The sequence below is a fragment of the Nothoprocta perdicaria genome, unplaced genomic scaffold, assembly GCF_003342845.1.
Source record: "Nothoprocta perdicaria isolate Ctin4 unplaced genomic scaffold, notPer1 scaffold_496, whole genome shotgun sequence".
Lineage (NCBI taxonomy): Eukaryota > Metazoa > Chordata > Aves > Tinamiformes > Tinamidae > Nothoprocta > Nothoprocta perdicaria.
The window spans coordinates 3,884-25,857 of record NW_020455750.1 but is presented as its reverse complement, the minus strand read 5'-3'; the positions used below and the strand labels follow the sequence as shown (position 1 = coordinate 25,857).

Genomic DNA, 21,974 nt, shown 5'->3' with positions numbered 1-21,974 from the left:
GACGGCAGCCCCCCAGCCCGCAGCCCCCCAGCCGGTTTCCTCCTGTGCCCGGCATCGGGTTGCCCGGTAGGTGATTCCGCTCTCTTCCTGCGTGTCCTTGGCTTTGGGCTTGCTCCGCGGGAGGTGCGATGGGAAAGGAAGGTAAAACTGGGGGCCAATGGTGAGGAGGCGCTGGGTTCTCTCACCGCTCATCTTCTGGGTTGCCTGGAGCCTCCCATGAAGCATTTGGGTGCAAATGGTGCGTAAAATTCATGACAAAATAGTGATGGCAAGTGCTGCGTGCTCCATACACACCTCCTTGAGCCCCGGGAGCTGTGTCTGTGCCACCAGCCTGGCACAAATCGGGCCTAAGGAAAGATTCCCTGGCAAGAGGAATTCCAAAACTTTGAGAGTCCTTGTGGCAGCTCATTCCCTGCGCCRTCCTCGTCACGAGCAGCTGCTCTGCTTTGTTAATGATGGGTGATGAGCYCTCACACGAATCTGACTGCAGGCTCTGCATGAGCCGACAAAACAGCCGCAGACTGGAGACTGACACGAGCCAGGRACGAGACTCTGCTTGGCTAATGACCCGGGCGACAGGAGGTAAAAACATTGACTGCACAGGACAAACAAAACAGGTTTTCTTCAGAAAGAAAAATGCCTGAGACACACGTGGCCGCAAGGCAGGTCGGCGTTCACGGGTGCTTAGGTGAGCGCGGCCTGCGGGGAGTTTCACCCGTCGCTGCCTGCAGAGCGGGACATTCTCTCGCTTTGCTTCCAGGAAACTCGCTTTGAGCAGCCCTGTCSTCTGCCTGACTCTGCCTTGTGACCCACTCCTCTTCCCACCCTGGCGAGTCCAGCGCATCCTTGGTACCCRCCTCAACAGCTTCGCTCTTTGCTCCGTACTTCTTTTGGCTCCCTCCCAGTTATCCTGCTTCCRTGGCATTGGACCAGTTTGACTAATCTTATGTATAACATAGGGTGTCAACAGGAAATTCCCTCCTGCTTTGGCGTGACTCATGGAGCGACCTGCATTCCTATGTGCGAGAGTAAACAGAGGCTTCCTCTGCTTTGGGAATCGCTTGGGAATCACGCTTCCYGCTGGAGGGCTGGCAGCGACGCTCCTGCTCTCGTGGAGTTTGGGTCACAGTAAAGGGCGCTCTGAAAGCAGGAGAGGGAATGGAGTGGTTGTCCCTGGTGGGACAGCCCTGGAAAGGGCAGCTGCTCCGTTTGGCAGCCACCCTGAACACGGTCGGATTTTGCTCCTGCCGTTTCTTGGGGAGCAAAGACATTGCAAGGAACAGGCTCCTTTTTCTRAGCTGTTCTATGATTTTAGCGAGAAGGAACCAATTAATAGATATATTTTTGGACCTGAAGCCACRCCAGTTCTTTGCAGTGTATGCCATGAGTGCGTTTGGCCCTGTGGTGGCAGCTAAAGGACACCCACATTGCCCTTGACTGTGTTTTAACATGGTCAGAACGCGATTTGCCTGGAGAGGGGAACCAAGCAGTGACTTTACGGGCAGGACGTTGGGCAGATCTTTTCCTTGGAGCTCTCTAGGGCTCAGCGAGAGCCTGGTGGGTTTTGCCAGCTGCAAACACCTTCTGCTTCCAGGTTTCTTTATCGGAGCGTTTGGTGTCTGCTCCACATGGGGAGGAKGGCTGGGGTGGCGATGACCTCCCAGCACGAGGCACGTGTGTGGTCAGCCGCAGGGAGCCCGCATTGACGCACGGAGATGTGATTTACCCTGGGAGCCCGAGCGGCCCAAATCCACGTGCTTCCATGTGGGGGTTGTTCCCGGGAAGGGGGCCCTGCGGCCAGGTGTGTCCGAGGAATAAGGCCCTGAGCTTGATGTCGGGTTTCTTCCTAGCAGAAGAGAAAGAGCTGGATCTCGGAAGAGGATATCCACAGGCCCTCGCCGGGAGAGGGCACGACGCACCTCAACGGCTTCGCGCTGCCCGGGGAAGCAGCGGCCGCCAGCACGGGGCTCATCAGCGCCCTGCACTTGGAGCGGCCGGCGCTGCCCTCCGCGGAGGCCGGGCGCCTGGCGCTGCCGCGCGCAGCGGGGCCCAAGGGCTTCAGYGTGGTGCACCGGCGGCAGACGGGTACGTGCACCGGCGGCACACGGGTACATGAGCCCGGCGCCCCTCCTGCGGGTGCTACCTGCCCCATGGGTCCCCGCTCTTTGGGAAGCGGCGGCTGCGGAGCRGAGGGCATCACCRGAGGCAGCAGCAGCCGATTGCCTGRGGCTCCCGGCGTTCCCGGGCCTGCGTTAGCTTTGGTGGGAAGCGYTTCAAGGGGAGGGTGGAGGCCCTGGGCGCCTCTCTTCCCAGTGGCCCCATCTGCCTGATGGGACAGGTTTCTGTGGCGCCCTCCCTCCCGTTCCCGGCTCTCAGCCTGAGCGCCTGCGGTGCCGCCGGCTGCCCGCTCCCTTTTCSCCTTTGGTTACACTGCGACCTCTGCTCTTCCCAAAGGTCTTTCCAACCCCTTCCGAGGGCTCCTCAAGCTGGGCAGCCTGGAGCGCAGAGGAGCCATGGGCATATGGAAGGAGTTCTCCTGCGAGCTGTCGCCGCTGGAGCTGCGGCTCTTCCTGGACCACGAGGACCGGATCTGCGTGGAGAGCTACTCCCTGCTGCGGTGCGAGTCGCTGGCCCTGACGCACTCCGACGGCCGCTTCGAGCTGGTGTTCCTGGGGARAAGGCTCTACCTGCGAGCGCCTTCCCGAGACGAGGCCGAGGACTGGTTGGACAGGATCCGTGAGGCGTTGCACAAGTGCCGGCCGCAGCTGGAGGAGGAGGAGTGGGAAACGCTAGAGTATCCAGCAGACGGCGGCGAAGGCCAGCCTGGAGCCAGCGACTCAGCCTCTCTCCTCCACCACGACGTGCCTGGAAACAGCCTGGACTGGACCTCAGCTCATGAACCAGAACTCGATGCAATAAAAGAATCTGTTCTTTATGTGGATGTAGATAGAACGTGGGCCCCTTTTATTTTTTCCCTGTCATTAGAAACTTTGAAGTGCTTTAAAGTGAGGAACAAGGAGAAAATTTTAAGTAACAGTTATGGTATAGAGACAATCCAGGATATCCTTCCAGACACGAGCCTTGGGGGACCTGCCTTTTTCAAGGTCATAACCTCCAAAGCCGTCCTGAAGCTGCAAGCCCAGAACGCGGAAGAGGCGGCGGCGTGGAGGAGGCTGGTCCGGACCGTGCTCATGTCCTACCTGGAGACCGCGGARGAGGCGCTGACCCTAGCGGGCAGCTTGGATGGCAACTCTCAGATCCTCCTGAAAAACATCGTGAAGGAAAACGGCTTCTTGTTGCAGTACCTGGTGGCCATCCCCGTGGAGAAGGGCCTGGACTCGCAGAGCTTCATCTGTGCAGGTACGTGTTGCCTTGGGCAAATGCACGAAGCCCAGCTCGGCCCTGGAGGTTAATGTTTTGTTCATTAAGGCTAATGAGGTAACATCGACGTTACGGAGATGCCCGGAGTCAGGGAGCATCCCGTGCGCTGCAGCGGAGTCCCCCGCCCTCCGCCCCGCAGCAGCCTCCGGGTCCGGCTCCTGTTTGAGGCTCGTGCTTTGCACAGTGGCACGGCTGGGCTCTAAGGCAGCCTTAGGTGCCCCGGTGTGGCCGAGGGGCCCGTGACACTTTTGCTGGACGTTTCATGGCCACCGTGTGTGGGTAAGTGCAGCCGAGGGCAAGAGCAGGTGAGATGGAAGGGAGCGCGACGCAGGGCTCAGCGTGGCCACGGGCGGGACGAGCTGCTTTGGAGAAAACTTCACTCCCACTAGTGGGAACACTGGGGTAATTAATAGGGTATAATAGCATTGGCTTAATAGGATAACACTCCCTAACCTCCATGGGCGGTCGTCATTTGTTCCCTTTTTAAGTTAACTGCACTTAGGTTTCTCTCCTGCTCCTGGTATGCTTCTTGCACCCTCCCGGGTTTCCAGCAGCTCTTCTGAATTTCTGTCCATTTTCCATCAGCCTGGTTTTGGCTTTGCTGTCGTCCTTCACCTTCAGCTCGCTCCAGGCCCTGTCCCACCAATAGATGGAAGCAGCAAGCTGCAAGAGGTGGAATCTTGCAAGCTGCAAAGCCAGACTGCGCCTGCCCGGTGCCGGGGGGAGGTTCCTCTGGGCTCCTCTCTGCCCTTTGCCGAGGCCGGCGGCAGCTTTTGGGTTCCCCCTGAGCAGGGGCCCTGGGCCCGCAGCGGCTTCCTGTGTCCAGGTGACAGACGGGAAGAAATCGGGGATCTGAGGGCAAAGCAGAAAAGCGACATCTACAGCAACTGCTTAAATAGCAGCCCCGGAGCTCTGGGGGTTTTGCTAAGGCCCAAATTGCAGCTACCCCCAAATGTGAATGACTGAAACGCGCTCTGCGCGAGGCAAATGCAGCCTGAGGCCGCAGCGGGCGGAAATCAGAGATTCGCTTATTCTGTCGGTTATTTTAGAGAAGTGAAGCCGATAAAAATAGCACAAAAAAAGTTTCCAGGTCTTCATGAGCCCAGACGAGATGCGTTCGCTTGCGCTACACGGCGCCTCGGGTAAAGGCGGCTTTGCTGCGCTCGCCCCGAGCTCAGCGCTTGCACGGGAGGATCCTGGGGTGTTTTTGGCAGCCTGCAGTGTGAGAGAGAGAAGGGCCGAGTGAAGGCAAAAGAGGCTGAACAAAGTTCCTGGCAGAGCTGGYGGAGCCACCAGGAAGGCTTTAGGATCTTCGCCAGACCACTGTGGTGTTTCCACAGTTTACTTTGGGAAAGGAAATTTATACTGAAGTGTTTGATCAGGAAATACATGGTGGATTCGGGACGAGGCTCCCTCTTTGTGAAGAGCATGTGAGGTGGCTCCTGTGGGACAGTCGTGGTCTGTGTCACAGCCCCTCGCAGGTGGGGAAGGGCTGGGGGGCTCAGACCCAAGGCACCTGGGGCTGTAGATGCTCTGTGATGGGGGCCTGCGGGTTGGTCCTGTCTGATTCTGTCTGCAAGCACCACCTTTAACTGCAAGCTGGGTTCCCGTCTCAGCAGCGTTGCCTCTGTTCTTCTCCTGCGCGCGGTGTGAGCAGAACTGGAGGGTTTGCCAAGCACAGGCTCTTGCTTTAGCTGATCAAAAGTTTCTCACCCTGTTGCTGAGGGCTTTGGTGCCCCCCCATGCTGCAGCAGCGGGAATGGGGCTTGGGGCAGCCCCGGTCCCCTCTCACCGTTCATCCCTGCTCCCTCCAGGCTGCTCCAGGCAGATCGGCTTCTCCTTCGCGAAGCCCAAGCTCTGCGCGTTCTCCGGCCTCTACTACTGCGACAGCTGCCACCAGGACGAGGAGACGGTGATTCCGTCACGCCTCATCCACAACTGGGATCTGGTGAAGCGAGGGGTGAGTCTGTGCTGGGGGTGCCCGGGGGGCAGGGCGAGGGCCCCGCTTGTGGTGGCACGGCCCTGGCGAGGGCGGCGGGCAGCCAACAAGCTGCCCCGAGCAGGGCGGTCGGCTGCGGGAAGGGCATCTGGGACTCGCCCCGTGTTCGAGGGTTAGGGTTGCAGCCAAGACCTTCCGGAGGTCCCTCGCTCTCCGCAGGGTTTCCTCCTCCCCGGTGCTTCCCTCTCCAGGCTTCCTGGGCGCGGAGCACCGTGCAGCGCACGGGTGGCCTCTCTCTGTGCTGCAGGTTTGCCGGCAGGCTCTGCAGTTCCTGACCCAGATCCGTAACCAGCCGCTCATCAACCTGAAGCTGGTGAACGAGAGCCTCTACGAGCACGTGGAGAGGATGAGGCGAATCTGCCGGAGCAGGGAGCAGCTGAAGCTGCTCGGGGATTATCTCGTCATGTGTCGCAGCGGGGCCCTGAAGGAGCTCAGCAAGCGGTGAGGTCCTGTCGCTCAGTCTCTTCTCCCACTTTCACGTGGCTTTGTCGTGGCTGCTGCTCTGTGTTTGGGGAAGTTGAAGCAGCCGGGGGRACAACCAGCGCCGCTGATGGTGTCCCTGGTCCATGGGCCTCTTCCCTGTTGCTTTTCCCTTGATCGGGGAGCGGTGCTGTCAGGGTGTGGGTTGTTTTTGAGCTCCGTGTCATCTGCCGTAAGGAGTTATCCATCTGCTTGCTGCCTTGGCACGTTGAGATGTGACTAAGGAAACACCTTCCTGAACCAAGGAGGCCTCTCGCTGGACAGGAAACACCTGGGAAAATAGCTGTGTTTTCTTTCCCCTTTGAAATGCTCTCGCACGTTTTCAATGGCAGGATTTGGGATCTGTTGCACAATGTAAAATGAGGCTTGCAGGAACTTTCCGCAGAGGCCGCATTGCCTGGGCTCTTTCTTACTCTGAGGCTATTGAGGATGTCGTGGAAATCACCTAATCTGTTCTTTTCTGTGCTTGTTTGAAGGCTTGACCACAGGAACTACCTCTTGGAGTGTCCCCACAAATACAGCGTCAGTGATTTAAGGCAGGTGAGAGCTTTGCATTGCTGCAGAGGTTGATCAGCCTCTCTGGTGCCCAGTTGAGACGCTAAGCCCCAAAGCAGACACRTGGGGTTTGGGGCTGCGCTTGGACGTGCGTCTCACCCTCACGTGGCGGGTGAAACACGGACGTTTCCCGTGTGAGCAGCAGCAGAGTGCAAGGCGGGACGGAGGCAGTCCCCGTTGCTAACATGTGGCGTGTCCCTGCTCTGCAGATAGCCGAGGGYGTGTTTGAGACGTTCCTGCAGTCTTCGATCCAGTTTGCTTCCCATCACGTCTACAACTGCGACCTGTGCACCCAGAGAGGCTTTATCTGCCAGATCTGTAACCGCAGCGCCATCATTTTTCCCTTCGAGTTTGACACGACCATCAGGTGAGTGTCGTTTCCATCGGGTCTCACTGTAGTGAGATCTCTCACGGTCGTGTCTTAGGTGATGGCCTCACGTCTGGCCTGTGACTGGCTTTTCACGGGCATCTGGATTGTCCCCTTGGTCCCTCTGAGATGCTCAGAGGGGGCTCTCTGCTTTCTAGCCAGCACCTGCAGGTGCCCACAAGGTGACCAGTGCTCGCTGGCCACTGTTAATAGAAACGGTTGTGTGCCCGCTGACGTTTCCTCTCCTGAGAGCTTTGAGGCCAAGGCCTGACCACACTTACACAGTAACCAGGTGCCTTCTGTGACTCAAAGCTTATCTGAACYCAGAAAAAAGGCACGTTTAGGGCAAGAGGAAGGGCAAAAATAGCAAACCCAAGCTATAACCAAGTGCGTGGTGGAAAAGAGGAGGGCAGAGAGGCTTTGCAGATCGATAGCGGCGTCTGTTTTGCTTCCACTGACCTCACTGCTAGCCTGCCAAAGGTTCACGGGTGCTGGGTGCCAGGGCAGAAAGGAGCTGCCAGGAGCAGTACAGACGAGCTTGGAGACCAGGACCATTCCCTGCTCRAGACGAGAGAGGCTGCAGGAGCTGGGCAGGGACATAAGTGAATCCAAAGGAGAATAATGTGTTTTCATGAGTTTTTGCCTGTGGAGCTCGCTGCTGCTGGATGGCATGAGGTCCAGCAGCTGAGCAGGTTTTGAACCCGGCCATACATGTCAGAATAGGTTGTGTTTATTCCTGCAGATACAATTTTATGTTTCCTAAAGAAATAAGTATCAAATCCTTCCTGCTTGGTCCCAGACACTGCTGCTGTAGGTGAGAAGAGATTCATGGCCTTCAGGTTATTCASTGATGGCCCATTCAGAATCAATTACAAACCTTTTCCTGCCTCAGACAGTGATGTACTCTGCATGGTTTTGCTTTGAGCTGSCAGGTCCTAAACCCAAGTGGCAGAATCCAGAGCTGCTGGGCCCTGGGAAGGGCGAGCTGCCCCGGGCAGGCGCGTGAGGCTGTGCTGTGCAGGGTGCAGGGTGCGGGTCTCGTGTCCCCGCTCTGCGGCCACCCTCTTCCCGCTCGCAGGCTGAGCGGGGCTGCGCAGCCAGAGCGCAGCTCGCGGGGCACCCTCGCCCCGCAGCGCCCGGCTTCCTGCCCCTCTGCTGCGCCCGTCCCCGCAGCTGCTGGGGTCACGCTGCAACCTGCGGGAGGATGCGTCTGAAACGGCTCCTAACAATAACCCGGCCGGGCGAGTGACGTTTTCGTTTTCACACCAGCGGTGGCCGCTTCCTGAGAGCGTTTGCGCCGCAGCTGGCGGCTGGAGTCGCTTCCCTTTGGCAGCAGCACAGGGTGAAACCTCAATTTCACTGAAAGCCAAACCCTCCTCCGCTGAGGGGCTGCAGTTGCATCCCAAAGGCTCCGCTGGGCAGGTGAACGGTGCCGGGCACCTCCCTGTCCATCCATATCTTTACTCGTGGCAGCTCCTGTACGCTGCGAAACGGCAGCTGTGCACTCKCCTGGCAGGAGCAGAGGCAGGATCTAACCCAGGATCTTTCAAGCTGGAACTAGGTTTCAATCATCTCTCGCCTACTTGCCTTGCTCTGCTTTCCTTTGCTCGCTCYGTGTTTCCCCTCTCCCCGAGCACCCAGGCGGCCCTGCTGTCACTTCCAAAACCACAGTTGAAGTCTCATGTCTTTTGCATCAAATTCGCCCCCCCTTTGTCCTTTAACACCTTGGGTTATGTGAGGCACGAGCTGCGTGTGTTTTGGGGCCTTTAAAGCCCTACCAAGCCCCTGGCACGCGGCCTGGCAGCGTCTGGCTGCTTYCTGCAAGGGGAGGTAGGCGGCGGCGCAGGACGGGTGCAGGGCAGCGCCCAGCGCGCCCTTTGCCTCTGTTTGCTGCGCGGAGCAGTGAACGCCCCGCGCGGAGCAGGGTGTCTGCGCAGGGTGGCATTGCGGCTGCGGACACCCCTGCCCTGAGTCACCCGGGAAGGCAGCGCYGGCCTTGGCAGCGCCCGGCACGGGGTTCGCGAGAGCCGCGTTCCCGAGGGGCGCCGCGCACTGCCCGCTCCCTGGGCGCTCCCCGACCTGCTGCCGCTCCGCTCGGCGCTGCAGGCGCAGCCGCCGCTTGACTGGGTGCTGTTTATTTCACGGCCGGTTCCTGCTCAGGGGCGACTGGGAGGGAGCGGGGCCGAGGAAGTGTCGCTGGGGCTGCCTCCGGTTTGCCCGGCCTTGCCAACAGCCCGGGCGTTTGCCTCGTTTCTCGTAGGTGCAGCCGGTGCAAAACCGTCTTCCACCGGGAGTGCCAGGCCAGCGCCAAGTCCTGCCCGCGCTGCGAGCGCCGGCAGCGCTACCAGCGGAAACTGGAGGCCGACGTCGGCGGGGAGCCGCATCTCTAGCRCCCGGGAGCCACTGGAGCGCCACGCTGTGCTTCCCTGCAAGGAGGAGCGCGAGGATGGCGGGGTCGTCCTGCCGCGGGGCATAGCCGGGTCCCGTCGCCCCGGGCGCCTCCCACAGGGCCCTTGTGCAAGGCTGCAAGGCCAGGGGTGCTCGGGGGATGCCGGAGGTGCTGGTGCTGCCGCTGCACTCGCAGGGCCGTCCCCGCTCCCACGGCTGGGCAAGCGGGGCTGGAGCGCTCCCGCCCAGCGCCTCGCAAGGCGACGTTCCCGGCGCTCCCAAACCCGCTGCTGCCCGCGGCTGCTCCCACCCCTGCYTGCTGACAGCCTCCCTCCTCCGGGGCCTCCCTCGGCGGCGCTCTGCCCCGCGGGGGAAACGCAGCACGTTTCCGGGGTGTAAATAGGCCGGGTATCAAATCAAGGGTGGCGGGCAACTGATGTTGATTGAAGCTCTAGTTTTATAGGCCATTCGGTACTGGAGGGGCGAAAAAAAAAAAGAAAAAAATATTTTTTTTACATGGGATTTTGCACAAAACTCGCTTGGGGGAAAGCAGCAGCGGCCGCCCATGGCTCGAGCAGCACGGGCTTGGGGAGGGGGCGCCGCGGGGAACTCGTGCCTTCAGCAGCGCGGCCACCGCCGGCCTGCAGGCGGGGAGGCCKCGGCAGCGGCTGCAGAGCGTCGCCTCCGCCGGCTCTTTCCCTCGGAGAACCCGCCCGCAGCCCGTGGGATTCGTGAAGAGAGGGGAGAACCGGCCGCTCTGCCCCTGCCTGGCTGCTGATTTTAACTCTTGGCCACTTGTGAGGCCAGAAAGAAATTTTATTTTCCTTTCACCCTGATTACAGAAATGATTAAAGTTTATTGAACAGGGAGCGCAGCTGTCCCCTGGGTTTCCTTCCTTCTCTGCGGTGGGCGCCATTGAAGGGCTCCAGGCTTAGAGCCAAGGGCAGGCCTTGAGGCTTGGCAGAAGGGCCCGAGGGCCGAGGCTCCCCAGCCTCAGTCCGGGGGACACCCGCATGTCTGGGATGGCCTCCGTGGGGCTGGCGCTGGAGGGGGACGGGGTTGGTGCCGCCCGGCCCTGGCAGGGCAGGAAGCAGCGGGAACCCCGGGGCTTCTGCCCCCGGGCGCCAAGGCCAAGGCCGGCGGCTCCGGATTCGGGTGTTGCCCCCAGGCCCGGCCCTTCCAGCRGCAGGAGCCTCTGCCAGGATCCGATTCCTCCCACCGCGGCCCCAAAGAGGAGCCCTGGGGTGGAGGGGGACGTCGGAGGGGCCGTGTCCCAGCCGAACACAGCGCTCTCCGGCGCCGGCGCTTCCCTTCGCGGCCCCCACCCAGAGGCGCTGCCGGAGGCGGGAAGCGACTTCCTCCGGCGAAGCAGCCCCTTTCCCTCGCTCCGGTTCCTTCCTGGAGCTGCCAGCCGCCTCCCGGAGAGGAAATAGGCCGGGCCCGACCGAGCCCTTCAGTCGCGGGCGCCGTGGGCGGCGATGCCGGGCGTCCCGCGCCCGCCGGCAGCACCCGCCGAGGCCCCGCGCCCGCCGTGACGCTCGGCCCTCACCTGGCAGCGCCGGCTGCGGAGCCGGGGGGACCGCGAAGCGCTCGGCAGGAACCGGCGGCTCCGGCTTCGTTGGCGGCCGGCAGGCAAGTCGGGACGGGCCGCGGGCCCGCGCGCAGGCTCGGGCGGCGCCGGTGCCGCTGCGAGGCCGCGCGCCCGGGAGGGCCCCGCTGGCGCCCGCCGCTCCGCGCTCTGCAGGTAGGCGCCGGAGCGGGGCTGGAGTGGGGTCCGCGGCAGCGGCTGCCACGGGACAGGGGTGTCCATGCGGGGCCGGCCCGGGGGCTCCGCTGGGGACGTTTGAGGCCGGGCGGGCGCCGCGGAGCTCGGGGAGCCATCCCGGCCCCCAGGGCCCTTCCCGTGGATCCGCTCGTGCGGAGCTGGTGCCTGGTGGCCCAGGGGACGCCAGGGACGCGGCGCCGCGGTCACCTCCTGCCCACCCCAAGTCGCAGAGTCACAGGCTCTGGGCTTGGGAGGCTGCCGGCCCCTCCGGCCCAGCCCCGCTCCGTCCCCACGTYCCCTTCCCCGGGAGGCAGAGCTGCTGTCAGCTCCGCTCCGCCGCAGCCTCCCGCTGCAGCCAGCGGGGCTGGGCGAGACCCTCCCAACGCCACCGGCTCCTGGAGCCCAGGAGGGCCCCGAGCGGCCCCCGTCGCGCGGGCCATGGTGGGCAGGGGCTGCCCCCRGYGGGATTCAGCAGCCRCCGTCGCTGCGTCTTGCAGGAGGACGGCCATGGCGGCGGCGGGGCCGCCCGAGGCCGTGCACGTGCTGGTGGAGTACGGCTTCGAGTACCGGGCCAAGGACGGCACGCTGGTCTCCATCAAGCCCAACGAGCGCTACGTGCTGCTGAGACGCACCAACGACCACTGGTGGCACGTCCGGCGCAGCGGGGATGCCCGGCCCTTCTACATCCCGGCCCAGTACGTCAAGGAGCTGCCCCCCATGGCCGCGCCGGCGCCCCTGCACCAGCCACCCGCCACCGCCGCCGAGGGGCCGCCRGCCTACGAGTACCGGTTCGTCCACACCGCCGAGGCCGCAGCRCCCGCAAGGGCCCCGCCGCCAGCRCTGAGCTCCTTCGGGGCGCCGCTGCAGAGTGGCAGCCCCCATCGTGACAGGCCAGCGCGGTCCCCAGGGGCGCGGGTGGCCCACGAGGGCTGCTCCAAATCCACCTGYGCCGCTGACGAGGACACACTGGGGCCTGGCCGGGAGGCTCAGGTAGGTAACGTCCCCATCCCGCCTGACCGTGGCAACACGCGGGACACCGGGGCCCTTGGGTCCCTCTGGCACCAGCCCGGGCTCTGCAGCCAGCGCTGGTGCTGCCAGGGCTTGGTGCCCGGCCGGCCCCGCGGGCCAGAGCTGATCTGCCAAAGCGCCCGCCGGGCGCTGACAGCGCCGGCTCTGCCCCGGGCCCGGCCTCGGCGTCCCCGGCCACCCACGGCCTCCACAGGGGTCAATGGCCTCTGGCACCGCGCCAGCCCCAGCAGCCTGTCCAGCTGCACCGCGGCTGTCTCCATCCCCAGCAAACACTTTCAATTCTCTTTTTTTATCTTAAAAAAAAAAAAAAAGGGAAAAGAGCCAAGGGTTCCCAGGCTTTGCTCTGCTTGAGCATCGCTGCCAAAATGCCGCCGGACGCAGCGGTGCGCTCTTTGCAAAGCCCCCTGTGTGTCCCATCCACGGCAGCCCAAACCCGGGYGCTTTGCACCCTGGAAGGGGGTTTCCCCCGGGAAATGCCGAGGGGCAAAGCTCAGGCGCTGGCTCCACCACGCAGATCCCTCCAGGACCCGTCCGCTCGCRGGCGGGCGCAGCCCCGAGCAGCGCGGCAGCCAGGGCAGAAAGGGGTTAAAGGCACCGACTCCTCCCCGCGGGCGGGCGGCTTCACCTGCCCGGCCTTGGGGCGCCCGGTGCCCGCCCGGAGCCCTGTCCGCCCGCCCGCCAGCCGGGGCGTCCCGAGCCCGCGCCCCCCGGCCGCCGCTCGCCCCAGGGCAGTAAGTAGCACCCRGCACTCCCCGCAGCTCCTGGGTGGCCCCCGGCGCAGGGAGGACGACGGGGGTGTCACCGGTGGCTTCCGTGGGTGCCCTGCGGCCCCTCAGGGCCTGTCGTGTGCCCCACGTCCCCACCCGCAGGACCTGTCCCTCCCGGTGCCCCTGGGACCGGAGCGATTTTACAGTCCCCGGCGGCTCTGGGCAGAGCCCCGCACGGGCACGCAGCGCCCGGGCCGCTCGCCCTTCCCGTTTCRAGCTTCGCTTCTGCCTACGGCCTCGAGAGCAGAAACGCAGCTCCCAGAAAAGCAGGGAGAGAGGAAATGCGGCGCGAGGCCATGCGGAAAGCATGGGCACCTGCCCTGGGCACGCGGGCTGGCACCCACCTCCGTACGTGTCCGGGGTGTCCGAGGGTCAGAGGCGGAAGCCAGAGCCAGGCCAAGGCGCCTCATAGGGACCGCGGGGCCGTCGTGCAACCGCCGGTGGCTTGCGGGCCGTGATGCCCGGGGGCTGGCAGAGGAAGGGGAGCCCCGTCAATGCTCCCACCACCAGGTGCAACTCGGTGCCCTCTTCATGACTCAGTGATGCCACCAAGGCCGGTGGYTCCCATGCCCTGCGCTGCTGGCCCGTCCCGGGAGCGGGAACAGCCGGCAGSGAGGGCTGGGAGTTGTCAAGGGTGGACAAAAGCTCTCAGGGAGGAGCCGTGGGTGTCCCCTGGGACAGCGGCTGTACCCAGGGCCTGGAGGCGCTGGCGCCTCCGGGAGCGGAGCAGGGATGTTTCGCGAGCCGGTCAGGGAGGCTGCTGCCCTGCTCCTCTCCGGCAAGCGGGGCAAGGTCCCAATTATCCCATCCCCACGGCGGCCCCGCGGCCGCTGCCCAAGCCCATGGGGCGCAGAGGCACCCACCCCATGCGGGCGCTTCTGCCACCTTGTCGCTTCAGCAAGTGCCAGCTGCCGCTCGCCCGGCAAGAGGCTCCTGCTGGTTCTGCAGCCCTCCAGGGCTGGAGATTTGCTTTGAAGGAGGATTTAATGCCCGGGGGAATTGCTCGAGCTTGGGCTGGGTTTGCCCGTCTCCTCGGGACTGACGGGACCCCGAAGCAGCCAGCAGGACCTTGAAACCGGCCCCGTTTCAGGCTTYGGTGCCRCTGCGCGCACAGAGCTCAGCACTCACAGCCCTGGCCCCCATCCCCAGGCTGCGCCTGTTTGTGCTGAGAAAACGTGGCCCAAGAAACCCCCGCCACGGGGTCCCCAGCACCRCGGGGGGACAGCATCCCCGCGGGGCAGCGGCAGGGCCAGGGCAGCGGCCGCCACGATGGCCTGGCCCCCGCCTGGCCTCTCCCGCAGGTCCGCGCAGCTCCAGGCTGCCCCGGGGCAAAAACCTTCCCTTTTGCAAACACCCCGGGCACGTCCCCAAGGAACAGCGTCTCCTGGGGCCCCCGCTGCCGCTGGCAGGAACCTGCGGTGCCACCGGAGCCGGCGGGAGGCGTCAAACCGCCAGCGAGCCCATCGCTCGCACCTCGGGTCTCCAAGGCAACTCTTCCGCCCCAAAAACCCCAACAGGAAGCGCGCGAGGCGCCCCGGAGCGGGGCAGCTTCTCATTTCTGCGTCCGCCGGCGCGTCCCGCCGGGAGCCGCGCGGCGCCGCAGCGGCCCCAGGCCCCGCGCCCGCCGACATGGGCGACCGGGCGGCCGGCGCGCTGCTGCGCTCCAAGGCCAGGGTGTCCCGGCTGCTCGCCATGGGCAAGGTAGGGAGCCCGGGGACGGGTGCAAGGGAGGTGGCAGATCCGTCCCCGCTTCCTGCCGCGCGCCCTGAGGAAGCCCAAGGGCAGGTGGTTTGTTCCCCAGGGGCCACTAGCAGCATCGCCAGGCCCCAAAACACCTCCCCGAGCGGCCACAGGGGACGGGAGCGCCTTTCGGCTTGTGGTTTCCCGAGGGGAAACGGCCGAAGATGCCACCAGGACGGGGAGGTGCCGGGGAGCCGCGCGGGGGGCAGCGCAGGGTCCCTGTGGCCAGGGCCAGGTGCCACCGGGAAGGTGCCCCCCTCGCTCTGTCCCATGTGTCCAGGACATGGGCAGCCTCTCGCCCTGGCTCCTGCTCTGTGGTACCCCGCGGTGCCCGGTGCTCCCCGGTGGGCACCGTGGCCAAGGGGCAGCACAGCCGATGCTGTGGGCACACGGGCAGGACGAGCAAACTTTGTCCCTGCCGCTCCGGGAAGGCAGTAAAAGCAGGAGGCGACCAAAGGTGGCAGGGCCACGCCGGGGCTGCCGGCAGGTCGCAGCGTCCCGYGCGGGGAGGAGCTCTGCATGGCGGCGCCGCGCGCCCCGCCGGGGCCGGCTCCCGTGTTGACGCTGGCGCTGCCCTTTGCGGAGGTGCCACCGGGGCCGTCACCGCGGCTGCGACCCGCGGGTGCCACCAGGGCCGTGGCGGGCGGGAGGCAGCCTGGAGCACATGAAGACACCCCGCGCCATGGCCATGCAAGCGGGGCGGCCCCCGGCCCCCGGCGGCCACCATTTTGGCGTCGAGGCCGGGCCCAGAGCGGCGGKGTTGGGACGCAGCGGGGAGGCCGCCGGGCACGGCGCTGACGGGGCCGGGGTGCCAGGACGGGCCCTGCGGCGCAGCCGGGCGCTGAGGTGCGGGCCGTCCCTCCGCAGACACGCAAGGAGCCCGAGCAGCCGCCCGCGCAGCCGCCCGCGCAGCCGCCCGAGCCCGTCTACCTCAACATCGCGGAGCTGCGAGAGGAAGCGGCGGCGGCCGCCAGCCGGGCCGCGCCAGGCCCCGCGCCCGCCTGGGAAGCCCACGTGGACAGCAGCAGCGGCCGCGTGTTTTATTACAACCCGCTCACGGGCGCCAGCCGCTGGGAGTGCCCCGAAGAGGAGGCCGAAGACGGAGTGAGTCCCGGCGCCTCGCCCGCCTCGTCGCCCGCCCGCCGCGCCGAGGCYGCCGCCGCGTGGGGCCGCTACGTGGATGAAGCCAGCGGACAGGCTTTTTTCTATAATTCGGTAACAGGTGAGACGTCGTGGGACCCCCCCGATCCGGGCGCCGCCGGCAGCTGCCCGGACATGTCGGCGGGGGTGGCGCAGCACGGCGCGGCCGAGCAGCGGGTGAGCAGGGCGCGCGGGCGGCGCGCGGGGCCGCGTGGTGGCCCGGGGGTCCCGGCGCGCGGCGCCACCATCAGCCCCTCGCCCATCCGCAGCCGCCCACGCCGGAGACGGACTATCCCGAGCTGTCTCCGGATGAGCTGGACGCGTACGCCGACGATGAGTGCTGGCCTGCGGGCTCGTACGAGCGCGGTGCCCCGCCGTACGCACTGCCAATGCGCAATGCCGAGCCGGCTGGCTGGTGCGGGGCCGAGGCCGCCGTGTTCTGCACCGGGCACGACACCGCGCCCACGGTAGGTGCGAGCAGCCGCGGGCAGGGCTGGTACCCACCAGGCCGGTGCTGTTGGCATCACGCGCCGCGTCCCCTCGCAGGTGCCCGTGCGCGGCCRCCACGACAGGGCCAGCAGCGGTTCCAGCCAGGACGGCGGCGGCGTTGCGGGCGCCTGGCACGGCCGCCTGTCACCTGGGCCCAGGGAGGAGCAGGTGAGGAGCTGCCCGGGACCCCGCGTGCCCGGAGCCGCCAGGGATCCAACCCYGCAGGGCTTTCCCTTGCAGTGTAAAAGCCTGGAGAAGGCCGGYGTGCTGAACCGCACCAAGACGGCGGACAGGGGGAAGCGCTTACGGTAAGYGACCGTGCAGCGGCAGCGCCCGGCCCCGGCCTGGCCAAGAGCCGCCCGCGCTGACCCGTCCCCGCCACATCTCATGCCCAGGAAGAACTGGAGCTCATCCTGGACCGTCCTCGAAGGGGGGATCCTGACCTTCTTCAAGGACTCCAAGCACTCGTCCGCCGGCGCCTTGGTGAGTGTGCGGCGGCGCCCGCCGCCGCGCTGGGCACCCCCACTGCTCTTGCAGGGACGATGCTCCCGACACCGGCTGCATTGACTCTTCCCCCGCCATCCCCCCGGCCTCCCCAGCCCAAACCCGCCAGCGGGGCCCGAATGCAGAAGCTGCCGGCGGCGCCCGCAGCCTCGCGCAGACACCGTCTTGCGACAGGCCGCGGTGCAGGCTGCAAGGGGAAGGGAGGGCGGCCAGCGGAAAGCCCTGGGGAGGAGGGCACAGCGCCGTCCCCGCAGTGCAGAGCGCGGGCACAGCGCCCGCAGGACCTGCCGCCGCTCCCCAGCCCCATGCAGGAGCCCTGGGGAGCCTCGGGGGGATGGACCCCCAATGTGGTCACGTGCCCTGTGTCCTGGCTCCGCTGGTGCCACGGCCCCTTGGGTCCCCACAGAGACACCCTGCCACCCTGACCACGCCGGAGCACACGGTGGAGCTGCGAGGGGCCACCGTTACCTGGGCCGGCAGGGACAAATCCAGCAAGAGGAACGTCCTGGAGGTGAGTCCAGTCCTCCTCTGGTCCGTGTCACAGCAGCAAAGGGGAGCAAAAACCACAAGAGGATGAGGCCCGAGAAAAGCTGGGGTCATTAGCGCAATGAGCTGTGCACCGTTCTCAGCCATCACCTGGCCACTACCTCACGTGAGGGCAGGGCCAGGGGAGATGCTGAAGGTGGGAGGAGGGATAGGGACAGGATCCGTCAGCGCCCGGGAGTGGGGCCAGCTCCAGCCGCCTTGCGCCGTGTTGGGGCTGGGGAGGCCGAGCGGTGCCGTGGCCGGGCCCTGAGCGCCACCCGCTGCGCTCCTAGCTGAGGACGCGGGACGGCTCCGAGTTCCTCATGCAGCACGACTCGGAGCAGATCATCGTCACGTGGCAGAGGGCCATCGTGGACAGCATCGCGCGGCTGGTGAGCACGGCGCTGCGCGGCACCCTCCCCTTCCACGGGACCCGCCGCCCTCGCCACGGGCACCCGCCGCTCACCCTGCCCCTTTGCAGAGCACAGACTTCCCTCCGGAAGATGACGTGGAAAACGAGGCTGAATTTGGGTCCAGGGAGAAACTCTTTGAGGAGAAGAGGACTTTAGGTGAGSGGGTGGCTCCTCCGTGCCGGCCGCGGGACGTGTGGGTCACCGGCAGAGCAGGACACGTCCCCTGCACGGATGGGGGGACGGCAGAGGTGCCGCGTCCATGCCAGGCCACGCAGCGACGTCTCTGGCGTCCCCCTTGCTCCCCCACACCAGCTCCCGGCCCCCATCCCCGTCCCCAGTCCCGTTTTGGGGGTCTCCTGACCTCTCCCCTATCCCCAGCAGCATCTGGGCAGGCAACTGGCGGTGGTGACGGCGAGAGCGACTCCAGCAAAGTGCGCAGCAAGCTGCGCAAGTTCCTGCAGCGCCGGCCCACGCTGCAGTCACTGAGGGAGCGGGGCTACATCAAAGGTGGGCGCCCCTTCCCATCCCACCGCTTCCCGGCGTCCTGCCYGCTCCGCGCTCACACCTCTCCTCCGCCTGTTGTTCTGCAGACCAGGTGTTCGGCTGCTCCTTGCAAGCGCTGTGCGAGCGGGAGCGGAGCACGGTGCCCCGCTTCGTGCTGCAGTGCATCCGGACGGTGGAGAGGAGAGGTAGCGTCGCGGATGGGCCTCAGGATGGGCAGAGCCCGGCGAGCACCGGGCTGTGCCTAACGGGCCTCTTCCTTCCGCCTCTGCCAGGCTTGGACATAGACGGGCTGTACCGAGTCAGCGGCAACCTGGCCACGATCCAGAAACTGCGCTACAAAGTGGACCACGGTAGGACCTGGGGTGGCCTGGCTTCCCTTCCACCCCCTCAAGTATCTTCCACGGGTTCTTCTCGTCTCCATATGGGGAGTCGAGCGCTAAGCAGGCTGGTGGCACCTTGAAGCTTGTAGTGCATCTCCTCCTGCAGCAGGAAAATCCCAGATGGAAAAATCCATGGTGGAATTATGGTGTAAATGTAAAGCTGAGGGTCTCTGAGGGCCTCATGCATGAGCTCCAGCTTGGAGGGGGAAAGAGGAGAGGAGAGGAGAGGAGAGGAGAGGAGAGGAGAGGAGAGGAGAGGAGATCTCCTGTCCCCTGGGAAACCTCCACAATCCCTGGCTTGTCCAGGTCTGGTCTTGTTAAAGGGAGCTGCGTCACAGCAGGGAGCTGCTGAGCAGATGTCCCCAGATGGGAGGGGGTTTGGGAGCACACGTGGAGCTCGGCTTGCCCTTCTCCTTGGTTTTGCCCCATGTTTGGGAGCACGGAGCCATATGGAGCAGCAGGAGAGCCAAGGGGCAGTCCCGAAGTGTCTCAGCCATCCGTGTGTCCTCCGAGAACCGACTGGGAAGAGGGGGGACGTCCGTGCAGCTCTGCCACGCTGCCCGGGTGGGCAGCACAGCCCGCGAGCGCTGGGTCCTGTCCCCRCAGACGAGCACCTCGACCTGGATGACGGGCGGTGGGAGGACGTCCACGTGGTGACGGGCGCCCTGAAGCTCTTCTTCCGCGAGCTGCCGGAGCCGCTCTTCCCCTTCACCCACTTCGACAAGTTCATCGCTGCCATCAGTAAGGCTGGMGGACAGGTCGAGCCTCGGCGCTGATGCTCCCCTGCCCATTTCCATCACTTGTCACCCCACAGACTGCTTCCCCCTGGTCTAGAGCCAGGGGTGACCCCATGGGGATGGTTTCCTCCATGACATCGTCCCGGGGTCCATGCTGGACAAGGCTGGAGGGAAGGGACATCCCCGCCGGCCATGGGGTCCTGCTGCCTGGCCAAGCACAGGGCAGRGGATGGGGCCAGATGAGAGGCACCCCGGCGTGTGAGCGGGTCCCCGCCGCGCTCCCAGGGCCCCGGGGAGGCTCCCCCGGCGCTGAGGGGCTCCCAGCTCGGCGGGACGGAGCCGGCACCCCAGCGCGTCCTGCCTGCGCTTCCCTGCAGAGATGCAGGAGCCGACGTGGCGCAGCCGCTGCGTGCGCGACCTGGTGTGTTCCCTGCCGCCCGCCAACCACGACACCATGAGGGTCCTGTTCCAGCACCTCTGCAGGTGAGGCCGCTCGCGGCGGCAGACCAAGGGCAGCGGGGGCGACGACGGCACCGTGACGCCCCGCTTCTCCCCGCAGGGTGATCGAGTACAAGGAGGAGAACCGGATGTCGGTGCAGAGCGTTGCCATYGTGTTCGGCCCCACGTTGCTGCGGCCGGCCAGCGAGGAGGGCAACATGGCCATGCACATGGTCTTCCAGAACCAGATAGTGGAGCACATCTTGAACCAATACAGCTACATCTTCCCGGACGGCTAAGCCCGGGTGCTGGGGTGCCCAGGGACGGGCGCAGAGGCAGGGACACGATGGGGCAGAAGGGCAGGGGCAGGACTCTCACAGCTGCGTGGCATAAGGCTGGCCTGTCYTCGGACTACAGACCATGGTGGTGTCCAGCGCCGGCTCAAGGAACAGGCAGCACCGGAGCACGAGGGCCTGGCTGATTCCAGGCCATTGGCTGCCACGGGAATCCAGGACACAGTTCGAGTGCCACCGGTGCCACGTGAAGGTGCCACCCTCGTCCATCGCTGTCCTCTGCTGCTCATCCCCAGCGGGGCTGCTGCTCTCAGGGAATCATCCCCAGAGGAGCGAGTAGCTCCTGCTGAGGGGGTTGAGCTGCCATGGGCACGTCGGGATGTGGAGAGTCCCGTCCCCACCATCCCAGCCCCCCAAGGCTGTTCCCACCACCAGGATGAGCCCCACAAGGGTGAGACTCCCTTCAGTGCAGCCCTGAGCCCACTGCATGCCGAGGACCATGGAGAGGAGTGTGTCCCGCTGTGATGCTCTTCCCTGCTCCCCCTCTCCGCTCCCCGTTTCCTTGTCCACAGCAACAGTTTGACTTTCGTCGTCCTCCCACATCCCCATTGTCCCCACCACSTCCCCCTCCAGCAGGATGTTTTGCCCGGGGGGCTGCTGGTCCTTGTCCCCTGCATGGTTGGTGGCACTGTGCCGCTGTGCCGCTTCATGGGAGGGCTGGCAAGGTCAGCGCAGCRCCAGAAACGTCACTCCAGGGGCTCTGGGGACACCGCAGGGTGGCAGAGAGGTGGCAGCCTGGCATATTGGACAAAAACCAGCCATGTTGTGCAGCAAGGATCGCCCTTGGGCAGCCGGAGGTGGCAGAGAGCCTGGGGACATCAAGCTGTGCCCATGGCCGGAGGCAGCGCCTGGCAGGACCCGCTGTGACTTCTGCTGAATAAAGAGTATATTCCTAGGTGGGTGAACGGGGTGTTTTCTTGTGGGCCCAGCGCCTGAGCGGCATCAGGGACGCCCTCCATCTCCCCCCGCCGCAGCTAATCCCGGCTGCAACGCCAGGGGCCGGAGCACGGCGGGCTTTGGGAGYGGGAGGAAGAGGGCCGGGATCAGGCGGCCACGCCGGCCGCGGGCACCACCCGGCGGCAGAAATGCTGCTTCTGTGGCCAGAGCCGTGGCTGGAGCTGTGACCAGAGCCGGGGGGCAGAGGGCGAAGCTGGGGGCGCACGGGGCCCCCGACGTCCCTGCGTCCCCGGAGCCGCTTCTGTCAAGCAGGGAGGCTGGATCACAGCTGCCCCCAGGGCGCCTGCTGGGGCAGGATGGGGGTGGTTGGGGACACAATGAGGATGGTTGGGGACACAACGGGGACAGCGGGGAGCATGAAAGGCACAACATGGGCCTTTCAGAATGGTTTGGGAGACGGTGGGGTGCCTTGGATCCTGATGGGGACACTGGGGAATGTGGCTGCCAGGCCRCACAGGGACACTGCAGGGACAAGGTGGCAACGCCTTGGGAGGTGACAAGATGGCACAAGGGAGATGCTCTAGGGCACRAGGGGGACAATTTAGTCTCCAACAGGGTGGTTTGGGACTCAGCGGGAACAGTTCTGGACATGATGGGGACACTTCAGGCTGCAGCTGGGATGCTTTGGGACATGAGCRGATGCTCAGCGGGACACCCTGGGACTCAGCAGTGGCACCAGGGGACACTTTGGGAGGCCTGGGACACTTTGGGACACAGCACAGGTGCTGTGACACACAAGAGGTGCCTTTGGACACAAGGGGACACATTGGAACTGTTTCCTTGAGACACAAGGAAAAGACTTTGGGCCGCCGCAGCGGGACCTCTTTGGGACACGAAGGGACCCTTCAGGATGCAGCCGGGCCCCTTGGGGACACGGGCGGGTGCTTTGGGCCGCAGGGGGACTATTGGGCGCACAACAAAGATGCCTTGGGCCACAGCAGGGCCACTTCGTGGTGCAGTGGTGACACCGTGAGCCCCGACGAGGACACTTTGGGAACCTGGGACACTTGAGGACACTTTGGGGACCCGGGACACTCTGGGGCACAGCGGGGACACCGGAGCC

At 65.2% G+C, this 21,974-nt stretch overlaps 2 protein-coding genes across 2 annotated transcripts in view; both read left to right on the top strand.

The window, feature by feature from the left end:
• The window catches only part of PLEKHM1 (pleckstrin homology and RUN domain containing M1), an 18,074-nt gene extending 8,840 nt beyond the window's left edge, over positions 1-9,234 (top strand). Inside the window, exons 5-12 of the mRNA XM_026047351.1 lie at positions 1,316-1,376; positions 1,851-2,085; positions 2,455-3,360; positions 5,196-5,341; positions 5,628-5,821; positions 6,337-6,400; positions 6,625-6,782; positions 9,043-9,234. Coding sequence (XP_025903136.1) covers positions 1,316-1,376; positions 1,851-2,085; positions 2,455-3,360; positions 5,196-5,341; positions 5,628-5,821; positions 6,337-6,400; positions 6,625-6,782; positions 9,043-9,172 — 1,894 coding nt within the window. The 3' untranslated portion in view covers positions 9,173-9,234. The remainder of the gene's footprint in view (positions 1-1,315; positions 1,377-1,850; positions 2,086-2,454; positions 3,361-5,195; positions 5,342-5,627; positions 5,822-6,336; positions 6,401-6,624; positions 6,783-9,042) is intronic.
• A 2,208-nt stretch (positions 9,235-11,442) lies between these two features.
• ARHGAP27 (Rho GTPase activating protein 27) lies at positions 11,443-19,920 on the top strand. The gene is made up of 15 exons (XM_026047362.1): positions 11,443-11,925; positions 15,339-15,788; positions 15,881-16,078; positions 16,158-16,268; positions 16,341-16,408; positions 16,496-16,583; positions 17,011-17,115; positions 17,423-17,521; positions 17,611-17,698; positions 17,921-18,049; positions 18,133-18,231; positions 18,319-18,396; positions 19,033-19,167; positions 19,541-19,646; positions 19,723-19,920. The coding sequence occupies exons 1-15, from the start codon at positions 11,443-11,445 to the stop codon at positions 19,898-19,900; spliced, it is 2,415 nt and encodes an 804-aa protein (XP_025903147.1). The 3' UTR covers positions 19,901-19,920.
• The last annotated feature ends 2,054 nt before the right edge of the window (positions 19,921-21,974 follow it).